Source organism: Melospiza melodia, chromosome 5 (assembly GCF_035770615.1).
Source record: "Melospiza melodia melodia isolate bMelMel2 chromosome 5, bMelMel2.pri, whole genome shotgun sequence".
NCBI lineage: Eukaryota > Metazoa > Chordata > Aves > Passeriformes > Passerellidae > Melospiza > Melospiza melodia.
Window position 1 is genome coordinate 29598802 of NC_086198.1, and position 22775 is coordinate 29621576.

At 37.7% G+C, this 22775-nt stretch overlaps 1 protein-coding gene across 1 annotated transcript in view; it reads left to right on the top strand.

Annotated features, from left to right (window-relative positions):
• The window catches only part of ARHGAP10 (Rho GTPase activating protein 10), a 138533-nt gene that overhangs the window by 83541 nt on the left and 32217 nt on the right, over positions 1-22775 (top strand). Inside the window, exons 15-19 of the mRNA XM_063156749.1 lie at positions 1716-1803; positions 3029-3087; positions 5610-5715; positions 6338-6497; positions 20070-20220. Of these exons, the coding sequence (XP_063012819.1) occupies positions 1716-1803; positions 3029-3087; positions 5610-5715; positions 6338-6497; positions 20070-20220 (564 nt within the window). The remainder of the gene's footprint in view (positions 1-1715; positions 1804-3028; positions 3088-5609; positions 5716-6337; positions 6498-20069; positions 20221-22775) is intronic.

Genomic DNA, 22775 nt, shown 5'->3' on the forward strand with positions numbered 1-22775 from the left:
AGAATGGAGCAGGAATAGTGAAATTTATTGGGTGGAAGGGCACAGAGCAATGTAAAGCAAATGCCAAACCAAAAATGAAGAAAATGTCCTTAAATCTTAATGGCTTCTACAATCAAACCAGGGGTTTGTAGCAGGGCTGTTTCTTTCTTTTTTTTTTTTTTTTTTTTCCTCCAAGAGATAATGAAATGTTTCAACAATACTTTCTATTTTTTATTTTAAGAGGCTCACTTTGTAATTCAGATGCCTGTTGTTTTCCTCCCAAAATTCATCAACAAATTTCAATGAGCAGAGTGCATACTTTGAATGTAAAGGAGGTTGATGATTATGAAGCAGCTATTTTAAAACTGGATATTACATAGTGATTTAGTAACAAAACCCCCATAGATTTTGTAGCTTCTGATGTGATGGCAGTTTTTTATTTAATTAATTCAGGAGACAAATTTTCTTCTTGAAAAAGAGAATTTGAACATGGAAACAAGTAGTATGCTAACATGAAAAAAAAAAAAAGAACCTTATATTTGAGACAATCCTGAATATTTTGGGTGGTGGTTGGCTAGTAACAGTTTGCTAGAAAATGTTATCTGACCTGTATTTTAAAATGAGATTTAAATAATTGATATAATGAGGGAGAATATTCAGTTACAGAAATAATTGCTTGGCACAGCTTTTAGAACAAAATTATTTCGTCCCAGTAAAAGGAATGCACCTTTAATCAGGGATCCTAATTTGATTTTTTAAATGTGTCTGTCATTTGTCTGACAAGCCAAGTAACAAATGAATTCTGAATTGTATGAACGGGTCCACACGTAATCTGCATCAGCCACTGCAGTGACTGACAGAAACGTAGCAGTAAATAATAACAGGAAACCAGCAAACACACAGGGCTAAGCTGGCCATATATATGTGCTCTCCTCTTGTGTCAGCTAGCTATGGCTTCCTGTTTTGAGGCCAAAAGGGGTTTTTTTTGATTGCAAAATATTCCAGTGTGCTGTGTTGTTTTCAATCTGTTAAAGTCTTCAAACTGATGGGTCAATCAGACAAACCTTTTGGTTTGGTCTGTCTTGTTCCAAGGCTCCCCCAACTAACCTGGGAGAAGGTGGGAGTTCTGTGGTCCTGAGAAATGGTCAAACAAACAAGTATTTCTTGTCCAGTGGCTAAAACTGATCAAGTAAGGCAAACATTCAGCAAAGACTCCTTTTCCTACTTTGGAAGCACCTCTTAAAACATTCTCACACAATGCAGAGGGTCATGCTGCACTTTACCTGTTCTCATCAACAGTTTACAAGAAAAACTATGGAAACAATTTATCACTTTAAATAAGAAAGAAAAGTGTAAAAGAAAATTATTCTTCTTTTTTCCCTAAACTGTTTTTGTACATCTTTCTGTGTTTGTGAACATCTCTCTGTTTAATTAGAGGTGTGAAAATTTCAATTGCTATAGAGATCTTTTTACATGAGGGTGGTTTTTAATCCCTCATTAAAAAAAAAAAATCAGTAAATAGTTTAAATAAAAAAAATATGAACATGGAATTTACAAACAGATTTGGATATTTGGTCTTCTTCATATCACTGAATAATAATAAAAAGGACGTTGCTTCTGTGCTCATGTGAGCAAACACGTAGTGTTGAAAGTCAGTGTGTTGCTGTTCATGTAACTCATACTGATTTAGAATTCCTTTTTTTCATGTCCCTTTTGTCATTCTGGTTATTTTCTAGATTCAAAAACCTGCAATGAAGTTGACCTGGAAAACTCTGTAGATTGGGAAGTGAAGACAATTACTAGTGCTATGAAGCAGTATCTGCGGTAAGGCTGTCTCTTGTTAATTTGGTTTTTTAGATTATAAGTTCTTAATTTAGTTCTCCTATGCTGTATGTTAGGCTGCACTAGTTAGTTTTGCTGTGTTTTGGAATAGGAGCTCATTTTGTACAAATACCATATTTATTTGTTTTGGGGAAAGCAAAATTCTTCATCAGCACTAATACTCGTGTTCATATGAGACTAGCCCTCAAACACTTTGGTGTTAGACACAGAAGCATTTCACTGATGGTTCAGAAACCTGAAGTGTTACTGAACTTGCTGAGAATCATTGCTGAAAGTTGGCTAAGATTGTTAAAATTTGTTTCCTTTTTGTGTTTGTGTGCTGAAATGAAAAGGGAGAAGGCTGTAAAATTTTTAATATTTTCCTCTTTTCCTTCTGACCCGTGCTCTGATGTTCTGTGCAGAATAGTAATCAAAATTTTTAAATTAGAAAAATTTTGATTACTATTTAAATTAGAATGTCAAAATTTTTAAATTAGAATTTAAAATATGTTTGCTATTCAAATGGCTTTGCCAATTCGTAATAAAGCTATTTTACTAAATTGCCTAAGAACATAAAATGTCACACTTTTGTGCATCTCTAGTGTAACACACTGTACTTTTAATCTGCTATTTTTAATGAGTAAAATATTATTACAATCACACTCAATGAGTGCTGCAGAAGTATCTTAAGGATACAACTCTTACATAGTATAGAAAAGTATTAAAAAAAAGTATAAGTGTACACAATAAAGTATTTCTTTCCTACAGTATTTCCCATCTGAGTGTTTACTCAGATATGCAATATTTCATGAGCATCAGTAAAGTCAATATAATTAATGGTTTTAACTCTGATGGTGGTGGTTGTTGTTAAGACCTTGGTGTCTTTCCAGTAAGACATTAACTTAGCACTTTTCAAATGCTAAGAATGACAATAAAGAATGAATTGAATAATATTTGTGTACAATCTTGATTTGAAACTGGAAAGGTATCTTATGATAGAGGCATCGTTTCAGCTCATGGAAGGTGAATGGATGCATTTAGGCTTATTTTCCTGATAATACCAATTTTTCCTTTTGTTCTAGAAATCACTGAATTCAAGTTCCTTTGTAACAATGGTTGCTTCCAGTAGGAGAGTTATGCTACTGAATGTTAAAAAAGCTTCCTGATTAGAGTAAATGCAGCTAGAAGAAAATACAGTTAAATTTATTATATCATCCTTGTTTTGCAGAAGCCTTCCAGAGCCACTGATGACATATGAGTTGCATGGAGAATTCATCGTTCCTGCCAGTAAATACATGACTGTAGTTTAAATAGAAAACTTTTGTTGTTGTGCTGTTGTGACCTCAGGAGCCCTCTGCAAATGCAATTCCTGAAAAATGCTTCATCCCAGTAAAAATACAGGAACAAGAAATAATAAATGATTTAAGAATATGTTTGAATCAGTATTTAGTTCCAGTGTGTGTCACATATAATATGACTGCTTAGCACAATTTTTACTTTTATGGAAAAACTTTCGGATAGCCAGTGTAAACATTTATTCTTATTATCTTAATTGCATAATGATAAGCATCTACTTAATCTGTGATTTTTTTTTTGCCTTACATTTATAAAGAGTATGAAGCTTAGCAAAAGCAAGTACATTCATTTGAGCTCATTGGAGTCCTCAAAGCACAGCTGCCTGACCCTTGTTTTCAGTGCCTTGCTAGCTCTGTGTGTAGGCTGGCTTCAATGTTCCTCATGCATTAGAAGAAAGGAAAGAGCAGGCCAGATTACACTGTGGCAGTTCAAATACAGACTTGGAGAAGACACAATAGCATTTGTAGCTCAGTTGTATGGTATCTAGTGTACACGGAATTTTTTTGGAAGAGGATAGAGGGAAACTGTGTAAGAAAATTTTTGGCAAAGTATCAAACAGATATTTAGCTGATTTTCTTTCCAGCCTGTAGCACGTCTGGCAAACTGTGGAAAGCAAAATTAAAATAAACTTTGAGACAATTGCTTTATCATCTTCAGATTGCTGTAATGACTTTCCAGGACTGCAGAATGTGCTTTCTTCTGGTCCTTAATTCAAAATGAGAATTAGCTCAGGAAATTCATTGCCAAAGCACATGCTAGCAGGCAAGTGCTTAAACAAAGTTGACATCCTTACCTATGTGGTGAGTCTTCATGTTTGTATTGGAAAGTGTTAAAATAATTTCTCTACTTCTGAAGTTTTGCCAGCAGTTTCCTCACTTTATTTTTCTTTATATTATAGTCTCTTTCAGTAAAGGAATTCAGTTTAAGTTACATGTTTGAGACAGTACAGTGTTCATGAGTAGTAAACAGCTTAGTAAGGAGTTGCTTCTGGGGAGGGAAATTCGGTCAACATTGCAGATCTGAGTTACAGTATGCTCAAAAATAGGTAGTCAGTGTTGTTTCCTATGTTGGCTATAAAAAACCAACACTGGAAATAGCATGGAGTATCCTTTTCCCTGAAACCATTGGAGGAGGAGCCAAAATTAAAAGGTTTTCCTTCAATCCTGTTCTCTTTTATGCATATCAGTATAGATTGAAATTATATTAACTTTGACTGTATCTTGTAATTAAATTGTTTAGCCATTCTTTAATTAGAATTTGTGATCTCACATATACACAAAATAGTCTCACTTTAAAGAAGACCCATTTTTTCCATGAGAATTTTGAGTAGCTCACTAGAAGTTAAACATTTTGCTTTTTGGTAGCCTTTTTTCTTGCAATCTGTGCAGGGGTATTCATTGCAAAAGAATAAAATACAGCCCTAAAATCTACAGCAATGTGCAAAGAAAAAAAAATCTGAAGCATTATGCACAGATGAATCCGAAGAAATTGTGGTATTTTATAGACAATACACTTAGCAAACACAGTTGCCTTAGAGAAAAATGGGATCTGATCAGTGGTCCTCATGTCAAAATTTTTTGCATTCAGAAAAATGTATAAATTTTTCTCATCCTGCACTTTCTAGTAAGTATTATTATAGGCAATAGAAATGCTTCCATTCCTCTCATTATAACCACTACAGAGATGTAATTTTGTGATTTAATCAACTTGAAGTAGGAAGATGGTTTATTTTCATCTTTTACAGGTTCTTGTTTTCATCTGTGTACAATGAAACCTGTAGGGGCCAAAATTATTCAATTTGACATGCAACAGACAAACATAAAAGCTATTTGCTTATCTATATTTCTGTACTGTACTAGAGATGCCATTGTTATTCAGAACCTTTGTCATAGTATTCTCTGTAGGTTTTTTTGCATGTTTATTCTTCTGTGTCTTCAGAGGTCATTAGGTTTTCTAAGCATTTGGATTTGCTTGCAGTTTCCAATGCAAGGTTGCCTAAATGCTGTGTCATTAGGTGCGCAGTACCAACAAAACTGAGTTCTAATAATGAGGACAATCAGTTAATGATGCTAAAGTGGAAAGCAGTACAGTTTTTCTCTGTGGCACCCAGTAACATCGCTGCTCACCTTGCAGTGTATTTCTAAGCACACGGATGCAATGCAGCAAAACAATAACTGCATCTGGCAGACTTTAAAAATAGATTAACAAAGGCATCCTTGTGCAGGTGGACTGAAAGACAAGTTCTCAAAATAAGTAAATAAGATGATAATTCGAGAACAATATTACTTGTGAAAACAAGCACATATGTTCAGTGTTGCTATGTTTGGAGACACATAAGTGGTGAAGTGAAGTGTGTGCAGTATGTTTCCATGCAGGGGTGGGAGAAGGTTTATGTTGCTGTGGATCTTATTTTATTTTAATTTTTTTGAGATATTTATTTCTGTATCCCATAGAAAGTGGGAGTCCGGAATCTCGAGTCAATGCTGTTCACTTCTTAGTCCACAAACTCCCAGAAAAGAACAAAGAGATGCTGGAAATTCTGGTGAAACATTTAGCGAAGTGAGTGCTATGACCTGCTTTCCTACCTTGTCAGAATTCTTGTCTTTACCTTTCTTTAGCTACAAAGGGCTTTAGTGAAGTGTGGCTGGAGCTGAAGCCCATTTTGATGCTGTCATCCTCAGCCCCAAGAACCAAACGTGCAAAGGCAGACGAGACATTTGACTCACGCTGTGCATATTTTGGCGGGAAAGGCAGAAATCTAAGACGTTAATGAAGCCATACAAGTATTTACTTTAGCAGTCCTGCCAGCAGCTGAGGGTTTGATTGAAGTGAGAAAGGGAACATTATACTTTCTTTTTGCAAATTCTGGCAGAGGGAATAGTGGAGATCTGTTAGCAAATTTAAGTTGGTTTCACACTTGCCCTGGTCCAAGGCTAAGCGTATTTTATATATTTAAGTTCAGTAAGAGACTGGTTTTGTTTTTAAGTTGCCACTGGAAGAATTGCTTTTCAGTTTTCCAGAATTTAGTAAGACTTTATTTGAAGAAACTTTGCACAAAACAAACTTCTAAAACATAGATTAAGGAAATGCAATGTTTTCATTCATAGACTGCCGTTTCCAGCAGTAATGGAAATTTTTCATAACCCGTTTCCTGTTTTTTCCTTCAATTCTTTTCAAAAAGTGTTTCAAAACATGCCAAGAAGAATCTAATGACTGTGGCAAACCTAGGGGTAGTATTTGGACCAACCTTAATGAGGCCACAGGAGGAAACTGTAGCAGCCATCATGGATCTGAAGTTTCAGAATATTGTCGTTGAAATCCTGATAGAAAATCACGAGAAGGTACGTTTTGCTACATTTTCACCTATCTGAGCATTGTCTGAAACAATCTGCTAGCCTTATTGGGGTTAAGCATGGAATTAGGCATGCCATTAAACTAACAGTTTAATTCTAAAGAATATTGTCTATACACAGTATGCTTTTGGTTATTTATCCTTGGTAATCATTCGTGTTCATAGCTGAACTGACATTTCAGAATGCATGTTTCATGGCAGAGGTAGTGCTTCTGTGTGCATAGTACACCAGTAGATTTACATTGTGAATTTTGCATTTGCTTTTTTTCTGAGCAAAAGTGATACAAAATGAGAAAAGAGAAAGCCTGGGTTCCATTTCTGGCTCTTCCATCAAGTACTTTGACCATCAAGTACTTTGACCAGGGTCTAAATTAATTGCTTTATGTTTTCATTTTACCTCAGAGTTCCCAGTGTAAAAAAGAAGACTTTACTGTACTCTAAATTTTATGTGTAAAAAACATTATGAGAGAGCCAGGTATTAACACTTCCTTTGTTTTCAGCTGAATGTGTGTTATTTTAAGCCTTTGTATTTTTGGTAGTACTGAAAATAGAAATTGTTGTTGCTGCTGTTACTAAAGTTGCCAGTTACTAGAGTGCCTCACATATACAAGGTACTGTCCAGGATATCACTGCATGTAATCTGGGATCTGAAATTAAAAATAAAAATAGTGAGAAAGTAATTTACTTGTCTCCTTATTTAGGTACTCCTTTGGGAGTCCCGTGTGTCTAAGTTGACTTCTCTAACTGGATGTTTAAGGTACTTTGTACTGAGAGATGGACAGCATATCCCTAATTCTTACTGTCAAAAAAAAAAAAAAAGTGCTTTGGCAAAATCCCAAGATGTGCTTTTTCCTTTCTCCTTTCTTAAGTACTTAGAGCACTGAAATTGTTATTTCCTTTAAAGGTTAACAGTGTTGAAATTGGCTATTTAAGTCAAGTGTTATCTACTCTAAATAATGTATGTTTCAGGCTTTTCTGACAATGTAATTATGCTCCCTCCCTGATTGATGCAGGCTGGGCAAAGCTGCTGTTGGCATAGCTGTGTCCACATGGTGGGTTTTGTTGGCTTAGTTGACTTAGGGTGTAATGCTGTCCTCACACGCACACTGAGCAGATATGGCATTGTTCTGTTGGAAAAATACTGGGCTGCACATGTGGCTCAAGTTCTAAGCAATAAATATTCCAAGAGCTGTAAGCGATGGTATTAATTTTGGATCTTAGAAATGAAAGTAAACCTTGCAGTTGAGCTCATGATTTTAAAGCTATTGAGGTGACCACACAAATTAAAGAAAGTCGAGAGAGAGCAAGCAGAGCCAGGATGTTTTAATAACATGTGGAGGTTGAGTTGTGTTTATTCAAATCACCACAGATTAGCACCATCCTATTCTCATGCCAGCTCAGTCACATGTCTCTTAAAATTGGACATCAGTTTTACATTTGAGACATTAGTGGCCTTTCTTGCTCCTCTGCAAATGTGGAGAAGCGAGGAATGGAAAGTACATCAGTATAATACTGCCTCATTTTCCATAATTTCTTGGTTTTATGCCTTCTTTAGAACTAGAAGGGTATAATTTTTTTAAGGGATTTCTGTCATTTCACTGCCAATTCTAACAGTGAACTTGTCATCAGTGGTCTGCCTGCAGCAACCTCTCCCATTCCAGACCTGCTTCCAAAATAGGAGGCAGCCCCATGTGTGACCTCTGTGTGCTTATAACAAAGGCAGAGGTGTGTTGAAGCATTGAAGCACAAAAATTTTATAGTCAGACTGAGTATGCTGCTTTTACAAGTGACATTTCTTCGTTTAAGGCAGACCAAGGACCTGCTTTTAAAGGCAAGCAAGGTTATTGCCAGTCTAACGTTCATTTTATGTTGTTATTTTAAATTTACATGCATTTAAGACTTTCTGAGAGTCTTGCATTAGATATTTTTATTTATAGCCCTGGTGAAGTCCTAGGAAATGTCACTGGTTGTGGGTTAAAATATTTTAATATTTTGTTCAGCCACTACTCCAACTCTGCTAATTTTTAGTGGCTTCTGCTGATGGGAGCAAAGTTTGGAATTGTAGGAAAGTGATGGAGTCAAGATGGAGGTGCACTGACCCCTCACACTGTACATATGTAATTTCCAGCTCTGGTACTCTGCAGAGAGGCATTTCTTTTCCCCTGTAGCCAAGGAAAGGACCAACAAACTTTCCAACTGTAGGAGCAGGAGCCATCGGCACTTCTGATATAAATACAGAAACCTGGTAGGCAGAAGAGTAAAAATTGGTTAGGATTCCTCAAATATTTTTAAATTCCATCAATTCCCATTATGTGTTTTGTGGATAGCTTTTTTGAACGAGAATCACTGTTCATTTTTAGGACACATAATTGGGTTACTGGCATTGAAATCCTGGTGCAATTATTCCAGTATCATCACTTTTTGTTCTAATTAGAGAATTTCTGTGCAATGAATGTGTGGAAACCTGAACACAATGACTTTCCCTAAGATAAGAGTATCATGCTTAGTGAATAAGCTGGTATTGTTGTTTATTTTTGGGGTTATTTTTTTTGTTAAGCTTTGTTGATATGTACATCCTCCTGGCTAGAAACCAGTCAGCGCCACTTCCACCTTGTTTACAGGCTGCATATGTACATACAATTTGTGGCTGTGAACCAATTACTGTGTGTTGAGGAGGGGATGTTTTGCAAAATGCTGAGATTGGAACACTGAAGCCAGACCATACAGCCTGATGTGTTGCTTAAATGGCATTAGAATGGCACAATGATTAAGAGTAGGAAGGGATAGAGGAGCATCAGGGAGGGAATTGTTTAGCTTTTGTCAATTCTAGGCAGGTCTCTCTCAGGTTGAGTATTTCACAGTGCCCACTTAGAGGGTGAGCTGCACAAGCAGATCTCTGCTTTGAAAGAAAAAAGACAAACTCTAGACCCCAGCTGAGATATTTTACTCAGGACTGTCAGAACCACCTGCTGTGGAAGCAAGGACAATCTAGAGGATAATTAGACCCATAAAATGTCTTGCTTTGCTTCTGTCCTATGGCTATAGGGAAAGGACAGCCAGATGGGGGAAGGATAGCCAGATTTTGTGTCCTGTATTTTTCCCTTCACTAAAGAAGCATCAAGGAATTCATGTTTGTGTCTCATCATTATGTTTATTTTGCTTTGAGGTACCAAGCTCAGGAGCTGACTGCAGCTGTGCTTGTACACTGCCTGGAGCAATCTTGGCCTTTAGGTAATCTTCTAATGACAAGTCTTAGTCAACTTGGCCCAAAGAAAAGGTTTTGATTTCTCTTCTTTGCCTCCTCCAAATGAGTTTCAAGGGTTTCAATTAGTTTTTCTTCCCATGGGCTTAACAGATTGGAAATTTTGGACATTTTAGCTCTTCTGGTTTTTCTCTGACTTGTGGTGAGGAAGAAGGTTGGTCCATCATGCCACGGCAGCACGAGGAGCATGCACATTTATCTTGCTGTTTGTTATAGTGTTTGTAGAGTATGTTGTTGGAGTGAATGTCACTATTCAAAGGGCTTGTTTATTTGCCATTTAGAGATGCCTCAGTGCTAATGTGAACCATTTTGGTTTCTCAATTCCCTGAATATTATTTTAAGAAGGAAAAAAAAGGCACCAGGATAAAAAAAAACCCTAAGAAATGAAAAAAGATGAGGGAGGAGGTTGGAATAAAAATCTCAGTGGGACTGGAATATTTAAACCAGCATATGGGGGAGGAAAGAATAGTGAGTACAAATAGCAAGATTATAAAAACAGAAAGAAGATTAAGATTACAATGAAAGAAAATTAGAAGGAAAAAAGTGAGGGGCTAGATCTAGAAGTTCCTTCTGGAGACTGGAAGACCAGAATCTGAGGAAAGGGAATAGGCTTTGTAAAAGATACCTTTTTCTCAAATTCAAACAACCTATGGGCAAAATTATCTCAAAGACACTCAAGCTGAAAAGCTCAGTATTTCCTATATATAAGGCAGATACCGTTTCTCTATCAATCTTTCTATAAAGGGGAAAGATTTTACGTATTTTATACAAAATGTCTCTGGCTTAGCTATGATATGTTGAAAATAGTTTTAAGGGGAATCTTTTTAATGAAGTGCTTTTTTTTTTTTTCTTCATACTTTGGGCGCTTTCATGATTTCTTTTTTAAACTAGAAAAGGAAGAGAAGAATTTAATACTCCTGAGCTCTTAAGCCAACATCAACTTCATGTAGTAATCCTTGAAAAATCTTGTCTTAAAACGTATTACAGTGCATAATGCATGCAATATTCGTGAGACAGAAGGAATGGAAGCGGGTGAACTTGGTTTGTTTTAGAGCATGAAGCAGCACAGTGTCCCCTTGGCAATCCCGCAGCTCTGTTGCAGGTAAATGCTTTTCAGGGTGGAATGCCACACCACCACATAAACTTAATACTGTTTTTTGGCAACAGAGCAGATCTTTTGAAAGGACACATAAGAGTTACTGAAGAGGGTTTGTTTCAGCTTTCCTGTTGCGTTGCCTTTGGCTGCAAAGCAGGACCAAGAAGCAATGCAGTGTAATTATGGTGGTTCGCTGTGGTGCAGCAATTTGAAACCTCCACAAGGTGAATGTTTCTCAAGTCAACAAACGTTGGACTTGGAGGGGGGAAAATGACATGAAAATATCTCCATTAGCACAGAGTTTGTGAAAACACGTGAAGGTATTCAGGAGGGTATTCAGCACGTGCCGAACTTGAAGCATGTAACTAATCAGAAGTGTCATTGAAACTGTTCGTGAACTTAATTCTAATTACATGTCTTAATCATTGGCTGAGTCTCAAGCAGAAAGGGCAACAGACACAACAAAGAAGTTCTAGTAGGAGTCAGAGCAGCTCTTTTGTTCCACTGCAGAGTGAGCAAACTCTTAAAATCCTTTCTCTGCCCTGTAGAGAGCATAAAGCCCTTCCATGTAAGACACATACATGTGGTGGTTAATGAACTGCAAATATTTGTTGTTGTTGTTGTTTAAAAGACTCCAGTTTTCTAAATGTGCTCTATGCATAGTAAGAAGACTGAATATCAAGTCTCTACTCACGTTTGTGACTGCAGTTGATGATATTAGAGGCAGTCTGGATCAATACTTGGATTGGTATGCTGCTAGACTGGTCCAAAAGAAACAGAACATGCACTGTGAGAAATCATATTATATTAATAAAGAAAATCAAAACAAAAGTCATGATCTCAGGGGTCGAAGAGACCTTCTGAGATGCTGTGCTACAAACACATGGTGCATGGAAATAGTTATATAGATTTCTGACTTGTTGATTTGCCTACCTTATTTACAGTTAATTTGGGGGAACCTTCCTTGACTTCATACAAAATTTCAAAGTGATAGAGATGTCATCATGTGCTGCCCACAAGCAATGTTCCTAAGTAAAGAGAAAGGATGAAGAAGGAGTGGAATTCAAGTGACTAATATTTGCTTCAGTCTTGATGGTCAGGGTGCTGTGCTTGCATGTATGGAGGAGGCAGCAAGGGAGAAGTCCTTATGGAGACAGCAAAAATGGATGTTCCTAAATAAAATCTTGTTAGTAAAAGAAAATATTCTGTAAAATATTGCAAGGGACTTGAAGGGGGGAAAAGTTGTTGTGCTTCTGAAAAGTTTAAAAAGTAAATTGTTATGCAGAAACTGTGTGACATAATGTGTTTTGCATGTACTCTTTGGAATTCTAGAAAGCTTTTGCCTTACCAGAAGGGCTAGTATATTTCAAACCATTAAATATTTTTGTATTGAAAATACGTGGCAGTCAGCTGATAATACTTTTATTTCCAATATTTTCAAGTGCATGCTTCTTGCACTAATAAAGCATCAATATTTCATTAGACATACAGTAGAACAGCATGTTCTTTATCTCCAAAGAGCCTATAGTCATAATGCAAGATAAAAAATGTATTTTAACAAAAACAATGAGCAAAAAATACTTGAAAAAGCAATGATGGTATAAATCCTTGTAATGACAGCAAGGATATCTGTGAAAAAGAAAGTGCTGGTGAGGCTGCAAGGTTGGCTGCAGTTGGAACCATGTCATTTGCAATAATCTTGAAGATCTTGTAATTTCATTCTGATGATTTGCTTGGTGACAGTGTGGTAGGGGGTAAAATGTGGGTTTTTATACTCAATTATCTGTTCATAAAATCTGCAGTAAAATAGATGTATATATATAGATATGGAATGGTGGTCTTGTGTGTATATGCACATGTATATATATGTTTTTACATATATATATATTTATTGCAAATGAAGAGGAGATACCTGTGCTGTGTTTGGCCATAGTTGTTGTTTTTGCTGGGTCTTGACTTAGGTTTCCAAGTGCCATCTTTCATCTTCTTAGGACTTCTCACACTCTTTGTAAAAGAAAATACATGCAGACATTCTCCTTCTGCATTATTTTCTTTTGAGAAGTGTATGATGTTTTAGAAATCAAGGTAATTAGATTGACTATTCAATCTTTTAATTTTTGAGGCATTTCTCTGCTATTTTAAGTAGTTCCTGTATCTAAACAAGATATACATAGCTATTGTGTGTGACAGGGAAAGGTAACCTTTTTAGAATACTCTCCTTGATGTGAGTTAGAGTAGGTGAGCACAGAAGAGAAGGTGAAACTGCTGCTCCTGCTGGTGCAGTGGGCAAATGTGGAGTTATTCCCAGCCTGGTATGTGGTTAACTCTCTCATTTCCCTCTATGGCTGAAGTGGAGTGGTTGATAGCAGTGAATGGGCTGCATCAGGAGTGTTCTTCTCATGAATTGTTAAAGGTGGAGTGTGATGTGATATGGTGGAGCTGCAGTCTTTGTATCAGGAGTGCTACTTTTAGAAAGGCTGACTCAACAAACTCAGAATTCGCCAGCCATCAAAGGACGTGCGTTCTTAACCTTGGTATGGTTTTCTTTTTTTTTTCCCGCTCCTTTGCAGATGTCCTCTAGACTGTAATGTTGTGTTTGCAGGCCTTTTAGGTTCTTCCTTTCATCCCAAAACTTGACCCATGCAGTTCAAGGCAATCAGGGCAGATGAGTGACTAATTATTAGAGTCTACTGATACATCAGGTCTGTCTGAAACTTCCTGGATTCTTTGTCACTCTTGTAGTTTACAGATTGTATAGATCTCCAGTTGTTTTTGTATAAGAAGAGGAGATATCAGATACTCCAGTCAGAAGGAGATTGAGGCTCAGAGTGTCCACAAATCCCTATAAGCAATGTTTCATTTAGTTAGGGGTGGTCCAGCTGCCAGGTAGATGGGCTCAGCAAATGATATCTCTGCAACGAAGAAAAGACTGCCTTGGATGGATTCAATTTTAATTTATTTATTTAGAGAGCTTTGTGGTTTGGCTCACAGCCAGGGATGATTCCTGTTTCTTGTTTTGACTTATACCTGGTTCCTTTCCAGGCTACATCCACTGTTGCACTGCAGTTCAACAGTGTGTGCCAGGCAGCAACAAGGGCATTATTGACGGGCTCTGGTTGGTGGCCCTCTAGAGACTGAGCCACAGGTAGTTTTCAGCACTAGATCTGATTCTACCCCCCACCCACCAATACAATGGTTGTGAATAGTATATAAATGTATTTTGTGGTTTGTAGCTGAATCCAAGCCTCCAAAGCCCCAGAAAATCTGCGTCTTGTGCACTCTCAGAAAGCAGTGCACAGCAAATCATACTTCACAGTATGCAAGTGTTGAAGTGCAAAATACAGGATAGCTAATTTGAGGCAGGCACATCTGTATTGGAGTGGACATGATGGTAACATTTGGGAGGTAAGTTATTTAAGAATCCTGATGAAGTTGTTGGTAATTTTTCTTGGAGAATTTTGTAAACTTTTAAAAAATATTGAATATGAATTCTAGAAGTAATCAACTTTAATCACATTTTGTACACTGAACACATACTCTGTTTCGATATCAAGAATTCCTTTATTGAATTGTGTTTGTGAACATGAAAAAGAAATAGATATTTTGACTAAAACCAGGAATGTAACATATTGATCTAACATTGTCCATAGAAAAGTAAAAATATGAACTAGTAAGAAATTACAATAACAAAGGATATTTTTAAAAAAGATTTCAGTACTCTGGAAGTTGTATAAAATTATTAGAACTGGTGCAGAAATCAGTTTTGAAATAAAACTTTTGTCCTTGCACTCTAGAAATTGATATTTTGTAACTTCTATTATGATTAAACTTTTAATAACTCCAATTAGCTTCTGTAATCCCTTCAAATAGGGAATAAAAACCCTGGAACTTTTCATTTTATTGAATGTGGTTTTTGCTGTTAAAAAATGGATTACAATTAGTGTGCAATTAGTGGTTAGTGGTTATAATTAGTGGCTGAACTATTGTAGTAGTGTTTTAGGATGCTTGTTTTCACCTTGCAATTTCTGAAATTCTGATATCTACAGTAAAATTGTAATTGGACATAAAAGACTGCTTTGGTTTCAGAAAATGGCAAAAAGCAGGGTATGGCCACTGTCTTCATTATCCTAAGAGGAAAAAAATGTTGAAAATTATTCTGAGTAAGAGCACAACTGTGAGCCACAAAGACTGTTGCCATTTTTTTAGTGTTTTTTGTCTCTAATAAAAATATATGATTTTTGGTTTTGTGCAGTTTGCTGGGTTTAACCTGAATTGGACTTGCCTTACACTGAAACGAAGCTAGGTCGAGGAAAGACCATGGTGATAAGCTCCCCTTGCACTATCCCATTAACTCCTACTGTATAAAATATTCTTTGATCAGCATGTATGATAGCCAGTTGTCATGGAAATGCAAGGAGTACCTTAGGGATAAAATGTGTAAGGGAAGAGCAGTACATATGTCATAGCTAGATGTTTTATATTATTCAATGAACATTAGTGGAAGTGTCTGTGTTTGTATCTTTTATTTAACAATGGCAAATCAAATTGGAATTGTAGGGGAATTGCCCAAATAGAAATGTATGTTGTTCTTATAGTGAGAAATACTCTTCTCCACAACATACTAATGTTGTAGTGAAGCCTATCCCATTTGGGGAATTCCAAAGAATTTTGAATAACCTTGCTTGTCCTAGCTTCCTTTGCATTGCACAGTGACTTTTGGTGCTCTGGTTTGCCTTTGTGTATTCCAAGGATATAGATGCATGTTCTGGATGCTTGGTGTTATGAAAGTGATAGGGGTTTTTTCTTGAAACAAAACCATGGCACTGCTTTCTTATAAGAAATCTCACTGATTTCTTATAAGTTTATCTTCATTAGTTCTATTACTAAACCTCCATTTTTTTCTCCCCTCTTTTTCACCCTGCTCTGTCCTTGCTGTTTGCTTCCCACTGATTTTTAGAGGAAATTTTAATTACCCCAGTGAAACAAAGCAGACAGAGATGACCTGATGTCTGGGTCTTTTCCTCAAGTAATTCCTGGCAAACATACTGAAATTCATTAATTAGTTCTGCTTGAGACCAGAACGAACAGATCAGTATTCTCTTGTAGCAGCAGCATCTAATCTACATTTCCATGTACAGCTATACATCTAGCCATAAACTTGTGGAATAGGCCAAGGTGAATCCTCCCAGCCGTGAATTTTCTCAGTATCTAAAATCAGTTCTCGTAAGAGCTCAGGATCTAGAGTCCAACACTGTTGTTGCAGATTAAGGGGAATCTGGCAAAATTGCTTGGGCTGCTGCCATGTGGATCTGCTGGTAGAGTACAGTACGATAATATGTTGAATTTGGCTCATTACTCTGAAGAAATGCTGCCATAGACACTGTGGGACACAGATTTAGGAATTGGAATGGTTCTATGTAGGGATGATCTTGGGCTCACTGCTCTAGACAGAGCTGTTATTAGTGCTGTATGCCCAAGATGGTTTGTGATTTGTTTAGGCTTGTAAAGCATCCATTTTATACTCCTACATAGAGAGAGAAATAGGTCAGACTTACCAGAGTTTTAAATTGATCCACCAGAGTTTCATCTTTTCTGTTGTAACTTTTACGCTGCAGGTTTGGAGATTCATCCTCTGGTTCATTCGGTGTGCACTTTGAAATTTTACTTTCATATAAGATCAGACCTAGAGAAGCATTTGCAGTAGTGGACTAACTGGGACTGACTAACAGAGGGATTTGTTGCTGGATTAAAATTTTGAGTGCTACATATATTAGTCTTCTCCCAAGTGTAAATTGTTACACTTAGCTTCAGAGTTTACTCCCAGGTAGGTCAATAGCAGGATGCCAGAGCTTTTGAGAACTAAATTGTAGAGAACTGACAGTCTATAAATCTCATGCAGTTTGACCACAGTGTCAAAAACTGTGTTAACACTGGAGGTGACTGTGAAATCTTTAAACTTTGAGGTTGGCTTAGTATATTTTTATCGCTTCTAGAATGATGTAATTCAATGAGCACACCTCACTCTTGTCTTTATTACAGAAATTAGTCTAAGCTGTGGTGACTTCTGCAGTCCAGATGAGTGATAGTGGTAGATCTGACCTTCAGGGAGTGTGGTTTTTTGAGCAGCAAAGCAATCATCTCTTAAACAGCACATTTCAATCTGTTCTTCCTTGGGAGAGTTTCCCTCCAACTGGATACGTGTGATTGCCTTGCCATGCATCTGATAGCAGCTGCTTGTAGTGCAGGACAGTACTCCTAAACTTGCTCACCTGTGGTCCCAGGACGTGCTTTTGTGCAAGTCAGCCAGCACTCAGTGCTGCTGGGGCCATTTCAGGTGCTCATATCGTGTGTGTGTGATGTTCTATTCTGTCCTCTGTGTGCATGCATTGGGCTTCTGACAACAGGTCACTCACAGCCGGCACCTTTTATTAACCATGAAACATTTATCTTCAGTGATGTTTAAATAGTTAAAAGATTGGAAGCAAATTTGAATAAAACCAAAACCTGCATTTCTCCCCACAGCTTAAATAAAGCAGCTCTCCATTCCCTCAATTCTCAGGCAGACCTAGCAGTGCTTCTGTCAGTGCAGCAGACAAATATCCAAACCATGATGAAACACATTTGTCTATTTAAGTGAAAATAAAGCAAGAAAGATAAGCTGAGGGCTGTATGTGCACTTCTGAAGGTGGAGGTTGATGTTCTGCTTGCTTTTCAGATGCTCTCCTTAGCGAAACTGTAGTATGATCTGAGTCTTTGGCCTACAACAGAAAGATGTTGCTGCTGCTGAAAAATGTCTAGTTAGGACTGGGTTGGATTTTGTTTTCCTAATAAAAAGGCCTAAAACGATACCAAAGTAGGGATGAACACAACTATGAACTGCTTTAAAGAGCAAAAAGTCTTTTTGTCTTTTGCCTTTGTGACTCCTAATTTCTCATGATAATAGTTTTAAAAGAGTATATTACAAAATTTGTGAGAGACTAGTAAGAAACACTGAAGAAATTCTCAGCCACCTCTGTAAGCCACCTAGAACCACACAAGAAAGTTCATCTCTTATGAAGTATCCCTGGGAAATACTTTTCTTCTCACCACCACTAATTTCAGCAGAGATCTGTGGATAAGGCTGTAGAAATAAACACAGCTGTGGAATGTGGCATAGCAAACAACATGCTGAAACCTCTTGGCGGAGAGTTGTTTGCCAGGGAGCCCAAATGCAATGCTTAGTCCATGGAAAAGATGGCATTTCAAGTTTTGGTACCTTTGAATGTTTCAGAAGCAAATATTTATCCCTAAACCTGCTCAATCTAGCCCTGTATTTACACATAAGGGGGCAGTGTGGTACTGTTAGCCAAGTGCTACGGAGGTGCACATCAGATTTCACTATTATGTATTGCATCATGTTTTAAGAAATGGCTTTAGAACTCTGAGCACAACTAGAGCCTTGTCACTGCCCGAGAGTGCTGCTGTGTCTGTGCTGGGGAGAACCAGGTTGGACAGCTTCCTCTCTTCTTTGTAAACATTTTGTTTTTAGAGAGGCGCTGTCTTGGCTCTCTCTCGTAGTCCCTTGTTCGTAGGCATGTGAAGGAGGGGGAGACAGTTTTCCTAATGCTGGGATGGGGAGCTTCCAATTAGAGCATTTTTACCTCCCCCATGGCAGCATTCACTTACTGGAAAGGAAAGTAATGTTTCCACTGAAGCTTTCCTGTGCACACCATACACGCACTGCTTCCCAGTTTTGGGAATATGATAATTTCTTCACTGTTTTCATGGAATATGTCCTTTCTTGATTATTTTGTACCAGCACAGTCTTTTACCTGCCAATGCAAAAGTGATGATTACATGTCTGTAAGTCAATGCATACCTGGGATCTTGGGTCATCTTCTTCCCACACGTTAATATTCAGGGTTAGCAGGCCAGGATACGATGGGATTTAGGGTCTCTGGTACTTTTAACACGGTGTTTTGAGTGCCTTACTACAGGATGCTTATGGCATTATTTCTCACCTGTCTGGCTTTTAGTGTCATACTGAACCTGACACATGCTGTTATTATCCAGAAATAATGTTATCTGTGTTGTCCCTTTATAGTTTCTGCATGAATTTCTACTTTAGAGAAAGCTTCCCCTTAAATATTGATTACAGCTCTCCTCTGCCACTTGTCCTTGTAGTAAATATTATAAAGTTGCAGAGCACAGGAACATCACACACTGTTTCATTACATCTTGTTTTATCACTGTGTTGCATTGCTGTGAGGTGCTGTACAGACACAGGAGTTTTCTGACACAGCTCCTGTTTGTGATTTTCTTTATCTGCTGCTTTGTCTTTGCTGAAATACATATGAAGCCAATTTGTCCTTGCCATGATCACTTGTAGAAAGCTGCTGGTAAATTGCATGCCAGCACACTGATAATTTATAGTAGTAAGTCAGCACTGTTGGACTGTCCCCTTCATGTGACAGTAAAAGTGCTATCAGGTACAGTGAATCTGTTGTTGGTTAATTCAGAGAGAAATGACGTGGTGTTCTGTGTGGAGTGGGGATATGCTGATGGTCGTGACTCAAAAGATAAAAGGATGACAGCAAATGCAATCCTTTTTATATGCATCTTTGTGAATGTCATTATTTAATGTAAAATTGTCTCAATATGTAATAGTTAACAGAATAAATTATCACGTGGTTTGTTACTATGGTATTTCTCATTAAAAATCCCTGCCCACAAAGTTTTTCCCTTGCTTTCTTCAAGAGTGTGGTGTTTCTTTAATTAAAATGGCTGATATAATGCTATTGCAAGCTTTGAAAATTAAAATGGGTATTCTGGAAACATTACAGGTTCTAGCTAAAGCTATAAAGCATTTTAGTTACTGGTTCCTAAGTTAGTATCTTTCATTTTCTCCTTCCCCTCTATCCTAGCTGCTAAGTGTGGCTGCAAATGTTTTGTGTTTGAATTAACTGATTGGCAGCTTGGTTAATGGGTAGACAGTGCTATTGGTTATTTCCATATTATATTTATCTATTTATTTATTTATTTATTTTTAAAGCACTCATTAAAAACCCACGGCATACTCCCAAACTTGAAGGAATGGATTTTTTGGCTCCCGTCTGCTTTGAATGAAATCCAAAACAAATGTTGTTTGATAATGGTTTACAGTTGCATTGCACAGGTTGCTCGTCATGATAAATAATTAACACCCTTTGTGTTCTTGATTGCAGATTTTCAAAACCCTGCCTGATGCTTCTTTCCCTGAGCCAATCTCTATGTCAGTATCTCCTCCAAATGCCCCACCAAGGCAGTCAAGAAGACAAGGACAGCGTATTAAGAGGCCTCTGGCTGTTTACAATCTCTGCCTGGAGTTGGATGATGGTAAGATGTTAGTAATAATTTCAGTCCTGCATCAGATGGGCTGTGTATCCTATCTCCAGGAGGTGTTTTCATTTCATGTTTCATTTGTATACATGTGTGGATGCACATGCACGCTGCTTTAATTGCTTTGGAACATGCAAAGAAGCAAGGAGAGCTGCAGAGAGAGGACAGCAGGGAGTACTGTCCTGTGACATACAGTTAAAAGTAGGACGGACTGTTTTAAATATGCTTTTCTCCTCTAAAAAAGAAGCAGCTCCTGTTTCTTTGGGGAAATCTCTTTGACCTCTACTGAAGATTACACAGCCATAAGATAAATGGAGAGAGAACTAAAATTAAAGCAAATCTTTTATGAGAAGAGCTAATGCACTTTACAGTTAAATTCATCTGGATTAAAGGCTCAGGTCACCACTGCACTGGAGAATACCACTACTTCACTTGAATCTTTAATACCTTGCTGTAACTAGCAGTAAATACTTGTCAACTTGCCTTACCACTGAAAAGCAGTGGGAAAAAAAAAAAAAAAGAAGAGTCTTCCTTTTGTGTGGAGTCTGCAGTAGCAACATACACTGAGGCAAAGGGTGTATAATAACATCTTATGTATTCTGACTGTTGGCCAGAACCAAAATCATTTTCCTGAAATTTTGTTGCTTGGGGGTATGTACAGTACTGAGGAGGCAAGTCAGGGCTCATTTTGTGTTACAGTTTTGTTCCACCCTATTCCTTTTCTCTCTCCTAATGTTTTTTGCCAATTGTCTTTTCACATGAGGAGCCGTGGGATCAGGGCACAAAGTCCAGTTACAACAAGTGAAAATAAACAGAAAGGTTTTGGAATCATGCAGTAGTAAGAGATTCACTGGTGAACTGTCACTAAATTAGTGGTTAACAGTGGTTGGTTTCATAAGACAAGAACACAAATACCTATGACAGCTGTTAAGTGCAGCTTTTAGAAATAAACTCAGGACTGTTTATAGTTTCAAAGCCAGTTTTGCAAAGAGTCAGCAAGAAATTCAGCATTCCTGTCATTGGATTTGATTCACCAGAGAGATACAAAGTCTGTGTCTGTCTTTTCTTGCATCAAATGTGAAACTAAATGCCTTGACTAGAAGATGTTTAGGGGTATCTGCTTAAAAAGCTTAAGATGTGTTAATTTGAATAATATGCTCCCAAAAGCTAAGAAAGCTCTTGAGCTACATCTGCAATAATAAATTTATTCTCATCTGAAAAACAAAGGTAAACTGAAGCCAGTCACAGAGCTGCTCACATCTTATTTTGAATGTGAGTCCTAGCAGGACCCAAGAAGTACCACAGCTTCTCAAACTCCATGGAGCAAGGTGCACATTGATGAGTTGACTTTGACCCAAACACTGCAGACAAAAAGCACTTGGTGGGTTGTTTTTATTCTGAGAGCCAAAAATACAGTGTTACTGTTGAAGACTGTTATAAAGATTCTATTTTGCCAAAATGCATCCCATATTCTTTTCTAATTTGGGCATCTTGGCAAAGAGCTGGGATGTTAAAGGCTGTAATAGTTCTATTTCATGCAGAACCTTGGTGCTTGTCTGGGATTTGTAGTGGGCTGAACTGTGCAATAGCCTAGTACATCATGGTTCATATTAAAACCATAGTGAAGGCTGAACTGCTGCAGGTGAAATTTCGGTGGGATCTGGCAATAACATTTCCCCTTGTAACTGCTGAAAAAATACCCTCTGTGGTCTGTAAAGCCACTACCAAAGGTAGCAGGATCCTCAGGCTGTTGGTAGCTGCTGGCCACATGCTGATGGCTCTTCTCCTTGTTCAGCAGCCCGCTGTGTCAGGACAGTGGGCAGTGGTTGGGACAATGGCTCTCGGGCACGTGTGCCATGCACATGCAGTGCCTGGAGCCCAGCTGTGTCCCTGCATGCTCTGAGCCACTGCCCCAGTGGCTGCAGGCTCTGTGCATCAGCCAGGCTCATGAATTACCTAGTCCTTGAGTAGAGCTCAGTGCCTCCAAACACACTCTGTGGCCTTCAGTTGCTTTCTTCTTTGCAGAGGGGTGAAGGAATAGAAGTGAGCCTGGGCTTCATTCCATATTTACCTAGTTTCTTGGCTAACAAATGCATGTTTTATAACTGCTCTTTGGAAGATTTTATCCTGTGTGTGTTTTTAACAGGAAATTAAACATTAAACCCCTTCCCTCCCCCCCCCCCCCCCCCATTCACAATGGCATGAGTTAAGCACCAGGCACAAGCCAGTGTTTTGTGTTTCCTGGATATGGCAAAATTATCATAATCTTGTTTTAAACAAGCAGCTGATACATATTTATATGTAAATATATTTGTAGATAAATATATCTCTAAAGTTATGGTAATTGTATATAAATATTCTCTATGCCTTGAAACTAGAACTATGTCGGAGACAAAATCTCTCTGTGCTGGAAAACTTCTTGAGTATGTTTCTTTTAGGATTGTTATGCAAACCAGGAAATTGTTAGAAAAGCGGAAACAAGTCTTTAGCTATCAGCTGCTCCAGGGAGTTAACAGGCTTCAGAATCCACTGCTTGAATTGGAAATGCAGGG